This window comes from Macaca mulatta, chromosome 18, assembly GCF_049350105.2.
Source record: "Macaca mulatta isolate MMU2019108-1 chromosome 18, T2T-MMU8v2.0, whole genome shotgun sequence".
Lineage (NCBI taxonomy): Eukaryota > Metazoa > Chordata > Mammalia > Primates > Cercopithecidae > Macaca > Macaca mulatta.
This window is the reverse complement of record NC_133423.1, coordinates 49,703,072-49,721,756: the sequence shown is the minus strand read 5'-3', so window position 1 is coordinate 49,721,756 and position 18,685 is coordinate 49,703,072. Positions and strand designations below refer to the sequence as shown.

The 18,685-nt window shown below is 35.5% G+C and overlaps 1 protein-coding gene and 1 long non-coding RNA gene across 2 annotated transcripts in view; one reads left to right on the top strand and one right to left on the bottom strand.

The window, feature by feature from the left end:
• The window catches only part of LOC106994481 (uncharacterized), a 200,562-nt gene that overhangs the window by 159,681 nt on the left and 22,196 nt on the right, over nucleotides 1-18,685 (top strand). The window lies entirely within an intron of this gene.
• RIT2 (Ras like without CAAX 2) overlaps nucleotides 4,191-18,685 on the bottom strand; it is a 384,044-nt gene continuing 369,549 nt past the window's right edge. The window contains 1 exon segment of the mRNA NM_001257707.1: nucleotides 4,191-4,541. Coding sequence (NP_001244636.1) covers nucleotides 4,314-4,541 — 228 coding nt within the window. The 3' untranslated portion in view covers nucleotides 4,191-4,313.

The window sequence follows — 18,685 nt, the reverse complement described above, 5'->3', positions numbered from 1 at the left end:
ACGTCTAGCCAGATCATTATATTTTTAAATTTTTAAAATGTGTTTCCATATCTTGAAAGTTGTATTGACCCATCATTGTCTCTCTCTCTCTCTCTATATATATATATATGTGTGTGTATATATGTACACACACACACGCATATATTATATATATGCATATATATACATACACACACATATATATATGTTTTTTAAGATATATAAATATATCTTTATATATATTTAGTGCTTCAGTGGAAGAACAGAAGCCCCCTAAAAAAGGGCATCATTTCACTACTTTGACTACTAAATTCTGTTTTGTTTCTTATCAGAAGAAGAGCAATCTTGTCAGATTACTTAAAAGAAAAGTTCGAGCTTGCAGTGAGCTATGATCACACTGTTGAACTTCAGCCTGGAAAACAGAGAAAGACCCTGTCTCTAAAAAAATTTAAAAAAAAAAAAAAAAAGCAAATGGGTCACTCACCAGAATCTTCTTAACTCACCACTCAAAGTCTTTCAGGCTGAGTATGGTGTGAGGTTGCTTTGGGAACACTGGAGCTACTGACAAACTTCCTCATAGCCGTGAGCACACACAGTATTTTCAGGCAACCTCCATTCCCATTGGTCTGTGCTTGTATATCACTTTTGCCAAGGAATATTAGGAATAAACTGGACTCCTTGGGGCATCCACACATGGGCTAGACCGAGGGGGTGCAGAGAGCTAGAATAGCCTCACTGAAGCAGTACTCAGGGATCACAGTGCCCTCTTCGTGCATGCCAGGGATCCAAAAGGGAGGCAGAGGTGCTGGGCAAGGTGGACTAGAAGGACCTGGGTCAGAATAAAGACACTGTGTTGGAAAGGACCTTGAGACCCATGGAAAAGGGACAAGATCATTGGCTCCCGTAGAGACTGGCTGTTTTTCATGACACACTTTCCAACCCCTGACATACCTCACAGTCAGCCCAGTAAACAGAGTAAGACAAGACCTTGCGTTTAAAAGATCACAGAAAATACGGGGGATACCACAGGGCATAGAAGATAAGAGAAAGAAACTACTACCATGAGGTCACTAAAGCCACACCTTTCTCCTATACTCAGATGCAATTTGAAAAGGAGAATAAACAGAGAAGAACTTTGAATAATCAAACAGTGACCCAACTGCACACAGCAGAGGTTGGTTAGTTAAAGAAATGCCTTAAATTATTGTCTCAGATTAGCACTAAATTACTGGCATGAGCTAAAATTTAGTCCCATCTACCACCAGCTCCCCATTAGTCAGGGGTTCATGAGAAATAACATATGAATTATAGGGAAATAAAGCAGCTATCTGTTCCTTGTGCATCTGAGCATCATACAAATGATGTGCAGCCCAACTGCCCATGTTTTTTCCTCATTGATATTTTCTACAGAAGTTTGCAGGTTCAACTAGTGCTTCCTGAACAAAAAATATAACATCTTAGGCTCCCATTTGTCTCTCATCTGAAAAGTTATTTAATCATGTGTGTCTATAAGATAAATTAATAAAGAAATACTCTAACATAGGTAAATGGTACTTTTCTGAGGGGCAGAGATTGTATTCAGAATTTCCCAGTACCTTTTCACCAAATACACACACACACACACACACACACACACACACACACACGCAGTATCCAGAAAAGTTTTTGGTACCTAGTAGGCATTTCATTGCTATTTGATAAATTGTGTGGGGTGACTACACATTGGCCTACAATGAACATTTATGCATATTGGGCAAAGGCTTTCAGAGACTTGCTTGGCAATGAAGGCGTATGCACACTGTAGTTCTCTGAGTTTTTGGAATTACTTAGATGTCCTTAGTCTGGTAAGACATTTTCAGGGATATGATTAGAAACAAAATCTTGATAATTTGTCCTTACACAAATTATCAATATCAATAGCCCTTGGCATAAATATCTAGGTTTTATTATGGGACACTTTCTTTTGGTTCATTCTTTTGAAAGAAAGACTGGTTTAAAATAATGCTCAATGTCTGCCTGTCTCTGCTGGTGATAATTACCTTATATTCTTTTAGCATGTGGGTTATAATTTATAGAACTCCTTTCTACTATAGAATAAAATGATTGGACTTTGTATTTGTTCCCCAATCCAAGCCTCACTGACGATTTCTAAGCTACATAAATATTTTCCAGGACTCTAGAAGCATAAGGAAAGAGATAGAGGAAAGGAGAAATGAGCTATAGAACTCTAGAGCCAAAGGCAGAAGAGTTGACAATGAAAGATAAAAGTTAAAATGTATGAAGATTTGATTGTGCTAGAAAAAGTGCCAAACACTATCATTTATGTATAAGGCAATCAACAGGTTTTCAAAAATGCAGGCTTATCATTGGAAAATAGGTGCCAAGTATTATTTCCTAGATTGCATCTTCTGGTAAACAGGAGAGTCACTGATGGAGGGCAGGATTCGTAGGGCCTTCCCAGGTTTGGAGGGTTCTGGGGCCCTGTGCTGCAAAAGGCAAAGAATGTACTGGAGGTGAGTGTGCCCGTTTAATGGGACAAAAGCAAAGGATTAAACAATCCAAGGCCAAGAAAGGAGAAAACAATGACCTAAGACTGTAAGAAAGAATCTTGCTATCTTAATGTCTTCATGTTGTCTCCATGTTTGTTATTATTATTTTTTTGGCTTTCCTCCTAATACAGTGGATCTGGTTTTAGTGGCAATATAAGATGTGGCAATATAAGATGGGGGAAACTTGATTAGTTTGTGCCTCACTCCTTAGAAGATGTGGCTTGAGTAAAACCCTAGGGATAAAGTGGCAGTAGTTACTAGCATAAGTACATGACAATGTCCTTGATCCCAGGGTCTAAGAGAAAAAAAGTGAAGTCTAAGTGGGTTTGAGAGACAGCTTTGGCCTCAAGCAATAAAAGGACCTGTAAGTACAATATCGTGAAAGGCTAATTTCCAGTTCAGCATCTAAAAAATGATATTCCCTAAATTCTCTTTTAGCTGTATCTGTATCACGATGTAAAATGTCTTTTTCTTGTCTGAGAATTTGTAATCTCATTGTTCTTTCAGTGGAGTGAAACTCATAGGTAAATGTTAAGCTACAGGGCCCATGTATGAGTGATTCATTTCTGAATTCTCAGAGTTTAGCAAGTACCAGAGGCATTGTGAATAATGAAGAAGAAGTGAATGAATATTGAATGATAACTATGCCCCTCATCTCTCTTTTTCCCTAATTAATGATTAAAAACAGTCCTCAACCCATGAAGATGGGCTTGATAGATTCCATCGCATGCTTAGCTTTATGGTTTTCCTCTTCACGCTTGCCTATTAAACATTCAGAACTGTGCTCTCTGGTAGTGTATTTTCTGAGCTTGAATTTAATAAACCCATTCACACTATGAGAAAAAATGAGTGAATGGGCAATTTCATTTTACGTGATGAGTCATTGTAAAACAAACAAGAGAAAAGCCTCTGGTAGCATTTCATGTAAGGGAAGAGAGGAGATTTTGGCAATATAGGGAGCTCATAGGGTCTCTGGAGCCCTCAAGTCTCATACGGTGCAAATGGTCCTGATGCGGGTAAAGCAACCCTAAGAAGGACTTCTCAATGAGGGGAGCAAAGCGTCTTTTAATGAGCTTATGAACCACCAAATTCATAGTAGGTTCTCTCTTCCCACTACAGAGACAACATCCTTTTGCCACAGCCCAGTGCCTTCACTGTGATAATTTTGCCACAACTTAACTGGGGCAGAGCACTGTAAATATGTAGATATTTTATTTCAGCTCTCCAATGACCCAAAACCAGTTCCTATTATTAATAATTCCTGTAAGGTTTATCTCTGGAGCATTCAAGAAGAAGCACCATGACTTCTACAATAAGAAAAGACCAGGCTGCAGATTTCTGCCCTGAATTATATCCTGAGCTTCTTCATTATTTACTGAGATTCCTGAAATGCAAACAACCAGAGTGTTATCAGGCAAAGGCAGATCCCCTGAGCCTTTTATCATTCTAGCTGCAATTTTGCATATTTCCTTTATAACCAGACAGCATACCAAATGAAGCTAGACTCTTTAAAGGGAAATGAGGCAATTGGAATGTCAATTTTATTTAGTAATATATTGTAAAAACTAAACAGCATATCCAGCTGATTGACAAAATCCATCCAACTGTTAAAGGCAAAACAAAACTATCTCAAGAGGTACAGTTATGCAGATCTTGCTTTTACCTACAGGCAGATATTTAAAGAGAGAGAGAGACACACACACAGAATATTGAAGCAGAATGCTACATATGGAATTGTCCAACTAATAAAATTCAGAGAGAGTGAGGAACTCAAAATCAGGGATATCATGTCATATTTTCTCTCTTCTTCTTCAAAGAGCCTTTTAGCTTCTTCCACAGGCTGTCTTTTCTCTTCAGTTTCTTTTCCATCAAGGATGGCATGGACTCCTTCTTGCGAATTTCCCTCACTAAGCCATGAAAAGCATCATCGATACAGAATCTGAGGGCTGCGGAGGTCTCAAAAAAACCACAATTATATTCTTGGGCCAGATTCAAGCCTTCTTCTGTAGAAACCTAAGGAAAAAACAAATAATATTTAAAAGACAGAAAGAGAAAGACTCTTCAATTAAAAATATGTTCTCTACTAGAGCTGTGGACCCCAGTTACATTTAAAATATATAGCAATGTGAGAATTTGTTTTAAGAGAGAATCCTAGAATTTTAGAATTTGAAGGACAAATGAGAAGTTAGAATCCTTGAAAGGATGACTGATTTAAAAATTGAACTAGAAATTAGCTCTCTGGAATTCAAAAAAGCAACATAGCAAAGTGGTCAAAGAATAGCTTTATATTAAATCTGCTTTGTTTCAAGTACCAGCTGAACTACATTTCAGCTTTGCAAACTTGGGTAATTTTTTTGACTTTTTCCTCCCCCGATTTCCTCAGTGTAAGATATTAATATCTACCTCAAAACCTCTTTGTTAGGGTTAAGTGAGATCATCTAGAAGAGGCACATGCTGGGCACATGTGTAAAGCTCTATAAATGTTAGTTGTTATTATAGTCCAGAGCTTTCACTTAAGAGTAAATTGAAGAGATGGAGTTATCATAAAATTTAAAAAATAATAATCTATCAAAAGAAAATGAAAAGCAAACACCACCATTACGGGTAAATAAGCCCCTCTCTAGCCAAATATTCTGGAGCAGGTTTGACTCTCCATAAGTTTTGGTGGCACTTATCCAGACTGTGGTTCATGCTGTTGTAATGGATCTCTAGAGATCATAGACTGACTGAGGCCAGGGACCATGTCTGTCTCACTTATCATTCCTTTAGTATCTACTACAACTCCTGGTGCCTACATCACCATTAGAAGTATTGGAAGAGTTTAAAGAATGATCAACAAAATTACCCAAGGTTGAATAAATATTAAGTAAAATATAAAGATAAATTATACACATATATTAGCACAGTGGATTCTATGTTCCTGTAGCTGGTACTAACATTCCTACTCAAAATTTAGTGCTCCCATGAAACCCTACCAGATTATCAGTCCAGAATCCTGAGTTACCAGGACTCTGAATAATAAATAGACCTCCTAACTCACCCATTTTGGATGTGTGGTATAACTAAGAAAACAAAACAAAACAAAACACACACACACACACACACACAACTTTATTCTTTTAAGTTGTTGACATTTTGCGATTGTTGCAATCAGGGCAGAAACCAACTTTTAAAACTGTTACAACACATCATATGGTTAGTAAGTGGCTGAGCTGGAGTGTAAAAATCTATCAAGTTTATCTGATCCCAAAGACAGGTTCTAGATTGATCTCACTACTGGCTGTTAAACAGAGATGAGTAACTTGTTACATTTTAACCCTATGAGATAAAACATGTCTGGATTCTCTCTCTTTTTAAATTTTTTTTCATTCCTGCTGGTAAACATACCAATTTTTTTTAGCTCATTTCTATCTTAAAATAACTTAAGAAATGCAGTGAAAACAATCAACTAAAGCTAATAACATTCTGAATTGCCAGCAATTAGGCAAAGTTGTCTATTAAGTAACTTCCCTGATTTTCAAGTTATCACAAGTGATAATCTTACCAAATGGTATGACACTGTATAATGTGGGTTACCATTTATTTTTCAGTCACCTGTAAGAATTTTCCCCACCCAGAAGCTAATGATGCATATTTTACGTTTTTTTATAGCAACACAACAGTTCTGGAATTATTTTCTATATTTATTGGCCTTCATTAGGTTACACTCATATTAATACAGCCTAAATGCCTCTGTGACTTGCAAAATATTTTTTGTTTTGTTTTGTTTTGTTGCTACACTGCTTTCTAGCAGCCAAGGAGTAGATTTTTGACAGCTCAGCTCCAGGCTGTCAGGTGGGTTCTGGTGTATTCCTCTTGTCCTCTTATTTTGGGACTCAGGCTAAGAGAGACCCTCTTATCTTGGAAATGATATTCCAATACTATAGAGAAGATTCACAGGAGGCAGAAATTATTTTACCTATATCCCAGGGGCCAAATGACACATGGAGAAACGTAAAGTCAATGAGGCGGGACATATGCTCAACTCACATTGAAGCATGGCCAGAATGGAGAGAAAACACAGAATTTCAAAAGAATGATTCAATTGATCACAGTTAATATAAATGCATTACAGTCTCCAACTTTAAAAGACAAAGACTGTCCAACCAGATTTTACAATAATCACTTGCAGTTGCAGTACATTATATGTAAAGATATAGAAAGTGAAATTTGAATGGAAATTTACACATGAAAAAAGCTACTGTAGTTTAAATATCAGACAAAGTAGACAGTAAGTAAAAATAGAGCATTATTTGAGCAAAAGGGAAATATTTTATAATAGTAAAGGAAAATATTATACTAATTAATTATTATGTACTAAAAATATAGTCTCAGTTTAAATTTTAACAGTTGACAAAATAAAATCCAAAAGTTTAGTGGGATATTTTAATGTATCTCTCTCAGCAATTGAAAGAACTGGTAACAATCCTATTGACACTACTCCACAAGATAAGGAGAGAATCCTCTCTCCCTAAATCATTCTATGAAGCCAGTATCACTCTAATACCAAATCCAGGAAAGGACATAACAAAAAAAGAAAACTGCAGACCAATATTCCTGATGAATATAGATGCAAAAATCCTTAACAAAATACTAGCTAACAGAATCCAATAGCACATCAAAAAGAAAATCCACCACAATCAAGTGGGTTTCATACCAGGGATGGTTTAACATATGCAAGTCAATAAATATGATACACCACATAAACAGAATTTAAAACAAAACTGACATGATCATCTCAATAGATGCAGAAAAAACATTTGACAAAATCCAGCATCCCTTTGTGGTTAAAACCCTCAGAAAAATCGGCATAGAAAGGACCTGCCTTACTGTAATAAAAGCTATCTATTACAAACTCACAGCCAATGTAGTACTGAATGGGGAAAAGTTGAAAGCTTTCCCCCTGAGAACACAAACATGACAAGGATGCCCACTCTCATCCCTTCTATTCAACATAGTACTGGAAGTCCTAGCCAGAACAATCATAAAAGAGAAAGAAATAAAGGACATCCAGATTGGTGAAGAGGAAGTAAAAATGTTGCAGTTTGCTGATGATATAATTTTATACCTAGAAAACCCTAAAGACTTATCCAAAAAGCTCCTAGATAAATGAATTCAGCAAATTTCAGGATACAAAATTTATATACACAGATCAGTAGCTCTGCTATTCACCAACAGCAACCAAGCTGAGAATGAAATCAATAACCCGTTTTACAATAGCTGCTAAATAAATAAATAAAATACTTAAGAATATACCTAACCAAGGAGGTGAAAGACCTCTACAAGGAAAACTACAAAACACTGTTGAAAGAAATCATAGATGACAGAAACAAATGAAAACACATCCTGTGCTTGTGGATGGGTAGAATCAATACTGTGAAAATGACCATACTGCCAAAAGCAATCTACAAATGCAGTTTCCATCAAAATACTGTCATTCTTCACAGAACTAAAAAAAAAAAAAAAATCCTAAAATTCATATGGAAGCAAAAAGAAGAGCACATAGCCAAAGAAAGACTACGCATAAAGAAGAAATCTGGAGGCATCACATTACCTGACTTCAAACTATACTGTAAGGCCATAGTCACCAAAACAGTGTGGTACTGGTATATAGGCATATAGATAAATGGAATAGAATAGAGAACCCAGAGGCTGGGCGCGGTGGCTCATGCCTGTAATCCCAGAACTTTGGGAGGCCAAGGCGGGCGGATCACAAGGTCAGGAGATCAAGACCATCCTGGCTAACATGGTAAAACCCCATCTCTACTAAAAATACAAAATATTAGCTGGGCGTGGTGGCGGGCGCCTGTAGTCCCAGCTACTCAGGAGGCTGAGGCAGGAGAATGGCGTAAGCCCAGGAGGCGGAGTTTGCAGTGAGTCGAGATTGTGCCACTGCACTCTAGCCTGGGCAACAGAGTGAGACTCCATCTCAAAAAAAAAAAAAAAAAGAGAGAGAATAGAGAGCCCAGAAATAAAATCAAATACTAACAACCAAGTGATCTTTGACAAAGCAAACAAAAACATAAAGTGGGGAAAGGACACCCTGTTCAACAAATGGTGTTAGGATAATGGGCAAGCCACGTGCAGAAGAATGAAACTGCATCCTCATCTCTCACCTTATACAAAAATCAACTCAAGGTGGATCAAGGCCTTAAGTCGAAGACCTGAAAACATAGAAATAATAGAAGATAACACTGGAAAAATCCTTCTAGACATTGGCGTAGGGAAAGACTTCATGAGCAAGAACCCAAAAGCAAATGCAACAAAAACAAAGATAAATACTTGGGACTTAATTAAACTAAAAAGTTTCTGCACATCAAAAGAAACAATCAGCAGAGTAAATGAACAACCCACAGAGTGGGAGAAAAGCTCTGCAATCCCACAGAGTGGAAGAAAACCCACAGAGTGGAAGGAAATCTCCACAATCTATCCATTTGACAAAAGACTAATATCCAGAATCTACAAGAAACTCAAAGAAATCAGCAAGAAAAAAACAAACAATCCCATCAAAAAGTGGGCTAAGGACATGAATAGACAATTCTCAAAAGAAGACATACAAATGGCCAACAAAAATATCAAAAAATACTCAACATCAATAATGATCAGAGAAATGCAAATCAAAACCAGATGCAATATCACCTTACTTCTGCAAGAATGGTCATTATCGGAAAATCAAACAATAATAATAGATGCTAGCATGGATGTGGTGAAAAAGGAACACTTTTACACTGCTGGTGGGAATTTAAACTAGTACAAACACGGTGTAAAACAGTGTGGAGTTTCTGTAAAGAACTAAAAGTAGAACTACCAGTAGATCTAGCAGTGCCACTACTGGGTATCTATCCAGAGGAAAGTAAGTCATTATACAAAGAAGATACTTGCACATGCATATTTATAGCAGCACAATTCACAATTGCAAAAACATGAAACCAGGCCAAACAACAAGTGGATAAATACACACACACACACACACACACACACACACACACACCATGGAATACTACTCAGCCATAAAAAGGGACAAAATAATGGCATTTGCAGCAACCTGGATGGAATTGGAGACCATTATTCTAAGTGAAGTAACTCAGGAATGGAAAACCAAATATTGTAATTCTCACTCATAAGTGGCAGCTAATGCACTATGATAATGCAAAGGCATAAGAATGATACAGTGGACTTTGGGGACTCAGGGGAAAGGGAGGTGGGGGATAAACAGCTACACATTGTGTCCAGTGTACACTGCTCGGGTGATGAATGCACCAAAATCTCAGAAATCAACATGATAAAACTTATTCATGCAACCAAATACCTACTGTTCTCTCAAAACCTATTGAAATAAAAATAAGAAATAAAGAAAAAATTAATAGGCAAATATTCAGTAAGGATATAGGAGACTTGAACAAAACAAACTCAACTGATCCAATTGACATATACAACATGCTATAGCTAACAAATGAAAAAGTCACATTCTCTTCCAGTTAACTTGGAACATTTATAAAAATTGACTTTATCCTAAAGTGAATCTCAAAACATTGCAAAGAATAAAAATTACAACATAGTCCAAAATAAATGAAAATGATCTAGAAATTAAAAAATAAACTCTACTAAATTCCCAAATATTTGAGAAAAAGTATATATGTAAATAGTCAATAGGTCAAAAAAGAAATTACACAAACATTTTCAAAATATTTGAAACTAAATGCTAGTGAAAATGTACTGAATCAAAACCTAGAGGACTATCTATAGCTTTATTCATAATGATGCTTATAGCATTACAAGCATGTTTTTAAAAAGCATAAACACTCAAGTTTAATGATCAAAATATCAACTACAAAAAGTAACCAGAAAGCTCAGCAAATTAATTTAAAGAAAGCAAAATCAAAGAAATGATAAACATAGAAATAGTTAAAAAAAAAAACAAAACAATTATGCAATAGAGAAGACAAAATCCAACATGAATTCTTTTTATAAAGATGTCAAAATTTATAAAGCCCAGGCAAGACAGATTAAGGGTGATGAAGAAAAATAAGTCATAAATAAACAATATTAAGAATGAAATAGCATATATCACTTCAGATACTACAAACATAAAAAAGATAACATGTGAACATGATGTTTGTCTCAGTATATCAGAAATATTCGGTGAAGGAGTAATTTCTACCAAAATATAATTTTCAAAAGCTTAAATACAAAAAAAAAATAGAAATTCTATATTGTCCTAAACATTACACAAAAAATTAAATTTGTGATTAAAACCTTTCCTACAATTTAGTCTCTATGACCAGAAGCCTTCTTCAATGAATATGTGTAGATATATGCAACAAAGACATGCAAATTGTTTACAGTAACATTATTCACAATAGCAAAAGCAAGCAAACAAAAACACTGAAAGCAACACAAACCTTATTACCAGGAGATTTGATAAATAATTTGCTATATATTAATACAATGTGATGCTGTTAAATGTAAATAAATGACATAGTATTATATACAACTTAGATAAATCTTACGAACATAACAATGCTGAGTGAAAGAAATCGGACCTAAGAAACGTTGTTAGTAAATTTTTAATTTTAGTATAGTTTTCTATTTACAGACTATGGCAACATATAATTCCCATTTACTCCACATCTAGTTCTCTCTATTGTTACATTAACACATTACACAATTACATTTTTCGAGAGTTTAAAAACAGAAAAACTATTGTTTAGTGTTAGGAGTCAGTATAGTGTTTCCTTTGGGAGGAGATACAAGAAAGTTTTCTGGGCGCCTTTAATAATCTTCCATTATTAACCAATATGGTGATTTTAGGTGAGTTCATGTTGTTGTAATTTATAAAGCTCTATAGTTATAATTTGTCTGCTTTATATGAAATTGCAATTAAACACTCAATTAAATAAATGCATTGTAAAACATGCAGCACTCCCTTTGAATTTGGAGCATAATTTTGTACTCTAGTATAGTAATATTTCTGTAGCTAAATATTGCAACATTCACAGCAAAAAGGATATGTAAGATCTCCAAATCAACTCAAATCACATCAAATCATGCTTTGTCACAAAAATTAGTTGGGTCTGGTTAGGTTACACTAACAAATACATTAAGAAAAACTTTTATTTATCATATTAGTTTGGATTTTTATCGCAATCTAACCAATCAGATGACAAATTGTAGACTTGTATTAGTTTTGGGTGCGAAGGTTCAATATCATAAAGATAATAAATCATTTCAAATTAGTGTATAATTTCAATTAAAATACATTAAAAGCCTGAAAACTTTTGAATCATAGGATGTCATACAATGATACTAAAATTCATAGAGAAGAATAAAGGCACAAATAGAGAAGAAATATTTGAATTCTAATAAGAAGGAGGTAGGAAGAAGAATAGTAACAATAATGTTGGTCTCACCTGATTAAGGCCATCTGTAAACCTATAATGGTTCAGGCAGTGGGGCATTAGTTAAGGGTTAGACAAATAATCTTATTAATGCAATAGAGAACCTGGAAAAAGATCAACATATCTATGAAAGCTTTTCTATTATTAGGATATCATTCCAAATCAGTGGAGAAATGAAGATGCTCTCAATGGCACCCTGACATTGAGTTATCATTTTGGATTATTTTTGACCAAGACATATAGAAGTTATTTCTATCAACATAGAAAGGTAATTTTTCTTTAAGAAGAGTAGAAGTAGAGAAGGATTGAAGTTAAGTCTTTAGCTAAATCTATAAATTTTTTAAGTATTTGAAAAAGATATGTTTAGTTGTATATATATAGTACATATATAGATATACATATGCATATTTTATACAAACACACACTTACATTTATAAAATATGTTCTAATGGTTAAAATGTAAGCATCACAAATAAATCATTAGGGACTTCAAAATTCAGTTAAAATTCCAATGTGATAATCAAGCTCGACTAGAAATACAATTAGTAAACAAATCCCATGCAAATGTTCTTGTTGGAATGATATACAGCAAAACAGCACCTTTAATAAATGATATAACTGAATATTTTATTTTTTGTAGGAGGCTGAAGTATATTTAGACTGTGCCTACCCATTACTTTGATACGTAATGTAGCAATCATGGATCACCTAATTCAAAGCATAAAATGTAGTTTGCATATGATCTTAGATTTATTATCAAAATATTAATTCTGTGTTATCTAATGGAAGAATAACATGAATTTTCACATTTGCTATAATATCTAAATGGAAATTAAACTTAGTAAAACATTTAATCTTTTCTATATTTCCTTAAAAATTATTATTAGATCAGTGACCTAAAGTTTTTATGTTTTAAGAAAAATACCAAAAGTGAAAGCATACTTTAACAATAAAGTTTTATGTTTCAAGAAAATACATTTTCATGTTTTAAGAAAATTTCATGTCATACTAATACTGACAAACCATACATTTGTCATACCTATCTTTGACCTTGAAATTTATAGGCCATAAATTTAACGCAAGAATTTGAGTTCAAACATGTCAAAAAAACAAGCCCCAAAATATTAATTTTTACATATTTCTGGGTTTTATTCTTTCTATTATGGTCGTTTTGAAGGTCCATTTGTAGGCCATATTGCAACAGCATCATAGGGAATAATTTTTAGGACCACAACAATCCACTAGTGGTGGTCTGACTGGTTTGGAACTAGAATGTACTACGAGAAGTAACAGCTTCCATATTAGAATTGAAAACTAAGGTAATTAACATATTCTTTTAGCATAAGATATCTTGTCTATCTGAATTTTAAGTAAAATTAAATTTTAAGTAAAATTAAATATTGAATATTCATCAATATTCATCTACTTGATATAGTAACTCCTAAGAAAGAAGCACAATGGTAGAAAGGACTTAAATTTTCTTTCTTTTCAAATGAGGAGTTTCAGGCTCAGAAAGGTTAAGCAGTGGTTAAGAAATGGCTCAAGGTCACACATCTAATTAAGTAAAATGTCCATCAAGTTCTACTATCTTCCATTAAGCACCGCTTCCCTTCTTTCTTGCTGTCTCTCATGGGGAAACCTTTCCAGTTCCCTGTGCTGAGATTCTATACATATTTAGTTGATCTGATGTGAGGTTTTACAACTTAAGATCATTCTTAAATAGTAAACAAATGGCACACAATATTTTATATTGCACTTACATGAAAAGTTAAATTTTAAATAAATATAGAAATGTGGGGGGTGGGGAACAAATGTTGCAGAGAGATTATTTTAGGGGTAAGAAGCAATTGATGCAGATATCATTATACCACAGTGCCCCTCAATTGTAAAGAAGGAAAGTTTTTGATTTAATGTGCCACCTGGAGGCCTTAGAAAGCAATGGCAGAAAACAAAGAATAAAGAAAAATGTCTCATATAAGTAATAGAAAATTTCAGTAACCCAGGGGTGCCATCTTTTTAATATATATGACCTTTTTCACCAAAGAAGATCACCATGTAATATGCCAGGCACTCCCTGAAATGCCATTTCCCATCTGCCAGAGGAGGCATTAGAACACAGCCACAGCTGCATGGGGGGTTGATGAGATCACTGGGGCAAAAAGGCAGGCAGAGCCTGTTCTAGTCCAGCCCAGCTGCTAGTGGGAAGCGGCAAGCATCCTGGCCAATTAGACTTTCAGTCCCCACAATACGCTGACTTTAGGAGCTTTCTAGCTCTCTGCATATTTTTATCTTTTACCCGAGCTCGGTAAAAATAAAATACAATAAATTAAATTATTGTAAAGGTAGCCAGAGTAATGGTGGTTGCCTAATCAGCGATATAATTCTTAGCAACACAAAAGGAAACTCTGACACTGCTTTGCTATGATTGCTAACCTTGAGTGAAGGAGATTGGCAGAAAGATGGGTCTGGCTCCTCCAACAGAAGCTTTGCAAGCAAAAATCTTAGTGGTTATGCCTACTGGGTGCTGTTAAAATGCTTAGTGCATACAGCAAACTCTTTGGGATTTATTTTATATTTTTAATATCTTCTTGTAAGTGTTTCACTCCATTATTTCCCATGGAGCTATTAATTTTCATTATGCAGCCTACATTGTCAAAGTAGCAGGAATCACAATTTCCTGGGAAACACATCTTATTTGCTAACTTGAAGGAAAAGTGGCCTGAACTTGAATTTTTCTATTTTAGTTTGTGTATAATTGATTTAGATCAGTTTTAATGATGTTAATGGCCTTGCCAGTTTTGGCCAGTTGTAGTGAAAGTGCTTTTGATTTATTAAACTTGATTTATTCACTTATTTAATATGAGAGTTACTTTTTTAAAAAAGAGATCATCTTCCGTTTAAAGGTAAGTGCTTAGATGTCATCACAAACTCCTTCCGGGAAAAGCAAAACAAAGCAAAGCATTGGCAAGATGTCCCACGCTTAGCTGCAGTCACTGAAACATGGAAAACCATTCTTGACAGCTCAGAGTGTGCTCACACGGTGTTCCTTCCAAGAGTACTCTATCTGCTCTGCTATTTTTCCCAATTATCTTTTTTAGATGGGTGAGCAAGTCTGCAAACTAAGCAAAAAACTCAACTGGTGAGGAGATGTCTGTAACTTCTTAGCACATCCCTCTTTTAGGAGGGATTATGTTGGAGTCTCCTTCTCTTGTACTGTAAATGAAGAGGGCAAGAATCCTCCTTCCCTTCTTTGCTGCAGGGAGAAGGAAAAGAACTCCTGGTCCTGGTATCAAAAACTCAGATTTCCACCTGGGTTCTTAGACTGGGAAGGGGTGTGGATTGTGGAAACGCAAGGGTAGGAGTCAACAGAGGCAGTTTGGTTGTGTGCTTGTCTGTAGGTCTCTTTAGAATGTGGAGTACATTTTACACCATAGAGCCCATCATTCCTCAACACATATTTTTATGTCTTTACATATGGCTTTTTTTCCCCCATCTGGAAAGTCTTTCATTTTTCTTCTCTCTCACTTCTTCCTGACCTACTCAAGGCTTTACAGACCAGTGCAGTCAGTCGATGGTGACCTTGGTGGCCTCTGCTTTGCTGTGCAGCTTATCTTCCTTGAGGGAAGTTCATAGGCCTTAGTTGTTTTATCTCACCAACAAAACTGCAAGGCAGCTGGACAGAAATATTTTGTCTTATTTTAATCCTCATTGTGCCACACATTAAGCAAGCCACACACTTTGCAGTGGCGGGTGCTCATTAAATATTTAATTTGGATGATGATGAAAATGACACCAAATAAACAGTCACTGGAGACCACAGAGTCCATTATAATGAGTTCATAAAATTGAAATTTCAGAGGCCAGGATATTGCCCTCGACTGTATTTTTGCTATATTGTGGGCTTCAGCAAATGCCTACAATTATGCTACAGTGGGTAGGTTCTGGAATCAGATTACCAGGATCCAAATGCTGGCTACACCACACTTTAGCCATAAATTCTCAGGGAGTTGCTTAGACTGTGGTTTAATTTCCTCATAAAACTCTACTTCATAGAATTGGTAATAGGATTTAATGAGCTATTACATGAAAGGCACTTATATAGTTCCTAGTATACTGTATACTCCCAATAAATATTATTTTTGATTTGTCTGTTTGTTCACTGTCTGAAAAGAAGACAGAGGAAATTTTAACTTTTTTCAGACCACATTTTAGCCCGTTTATAATTTTTTCTACTTGTCACCATGACCTACAAATTCTACACGATGTTATCTCTGTCTGTTTCCCCAAGTCCGATTCATACCACTCTCCCTCGTTGATTATATCCCATCATATTTGATACATGCCCAGTACAAAATCTTCTTGCCTTCAAATATTTACAGTTCTTGTTTCCTCTGCCTGAAATGTGCTCCCCTACAGGTCTCCTCCTGACTGTTTTCTTCAAGTCCCAGCTGAAATATCAACTCCACTGAGACACCTTGCCTAACCGTCCTCTCAAAAGCATTCTCACACATCCCCACTAATGCAATCCCATTACTCTTATTTTATTGATAGGAAGGGTATTTAATTACTATCAATAGTAATTAGTGAGATGATCTCACAAATTTGCCTATATGTATTTTTCATCACCCACCAGTATAAAATAAGCTTAGTTATTGCTGAAAATGTGTCTGTTTTGTTCACCTCTGTACCTGATCTCCAGCAAAGTGGCTGGCACTTAAGAGGGCTCATTATTTGTGAATGACATCACTGGAACCCAGGCCATGGGAATACAGCTGAGGCTACAATAAACAGAGGAGTTGGTTGTCGATTGAGACAAACAGATAAAAAGAAATCTCAGATCAATGACAGTGGCCAGCACAGGGTACAGCACTGTGGTGGCATTTACAAGTGGTGCCCAGCCCTGTCTTAGTGGTTCTCAGCTTCCTGAGACAGGGAGCCTTAATCTTAGACCTGAATGGCAAGTAGTAATTATTTAGGTTGGTGAGGGGAGGTGGGATGTTGGGGGAACAGGAAGGAGTCTTGGTAAAGGGACTAAGAAAAGCCTAAGGCAAAAGTGATCATGGTGCTTTTGTGGGATCATCAGTAGTTAATATGGTTTAGACCAAAGCACAAGGGAGAAGAAGTGAATAAGAGCACAATCAGAGGAAATTAGTGAGTTTAGATGTCTAATTTATTCAGATCTGTGTGAAATATATTAGGAACCCATCAAATAAGTAATTTTTAAAAAGCCTATTTCTTGAGTGCCTACTCCGGAAATGTAATAGGTTTTCTCTGTCTTGCTGTTCTGGAGAGATATTGATTGAATGGAAAGAAAAGCAGAACATAATAAATTAAATCGTGTAGCCAGTCGTTCTGAGAAACGGGATGGTAATGGCTCTAGGGTAAAGGGTTTTAGACTGCTTTGTACAGGAGACATTTGAAGTCTCAAAGGCCTTGTGCTTTTCATCCCTGAAGCTCTGGTGTGCAGGGCGGAAAGGTTGCCATGGCAGCCAGGAGTTGCCATGAAGGGAAAAAAGAGAAGGTTGAGGCTAAATATTTTGCTAACAGCAATATCTGCCTTCTTTTTTGAATTTTTCTCCTAAAGACTTTGCTTTTAAAAATACCTTGCTAAAAATACAAATCAATAAACTTGGGAAGTATGTGCAATATATATAAATGCAGGACTATGCACGTGTAAATATACATACATGTATGTGCATGCTTAAGGATATCTTCACATGTTTGCACTAATAAATAAATGTGTATATTTGACGTATATTAAATCAATGGTTCTTCTGAACCTTCAGGGGATTGGTTATTATGAGTAACTAAATTTTCCATTTTAACATGGCCTAAAAATGTACTCTTTAAACACCAAAGAATTTTAGTATTTAATCTGTTATGTTAACAAATTTGTATTAGGTAAAAATAGAAGAAAAAAACTTATGTATTATACTTGTAACACATAAAACAATTATAATTAAATAATAAATTGTATAACTCTACAATGTCTGGATCTCCTGCAGAATATAAGACCAAGAAGGCAAGGGATATTATATTGCAAGCAACACCTCAATGCTTTACAAGTGAACCATGTTCAATAAACACCTTTCCTATCTCTTCACTGAATGGAGACTGAATAAATGGATAGGAAGCTGAGCAAAGAGGAACCAACCAGTTACTACAGAAGAAACTCTCCGTGAATTAACTAAAGAATTGGAAGCTAAAATCTCACTTGAATTACTTAAGGTTTTAACTTATTTTCATTAACATGTCTATGCAATTCACCTAAAGTGTCAAAATGCTTGATTACATATGTTGTCAGGTTAGAACATGACCCTGCAGAATCTCTGGACAGAAAAATAAGACCGGGTCTTCACGCCTTCTTGAATGAAATCTAGGGACCACAGTAGCAAATGACTTTGATGAAGCCTAGAGGAAAGCTCAAGCCTCCCCAGAGGTATCCTGGGCTCCTTCAAGCTCACAATCAACTTGTATATCTTTTTGGATTATATTTGGGTAAAGCATGCCATGAAAAGAAGGATGAACTAGAACAAAATAAATTTTACAAAAGTTCTAACCCCAGTATCTACAGAAAACAAAACTGAACCAACATTCTACATTTTCTGGCCTTACACACAGGGAGCCAGGTATTTTTTGAAAATGTAGGTGCCTGTGCTTATTGGTACCACTATACATTTATATTTCAATCTTAACAGAGTCATCAGTGCTCTTGTCAAT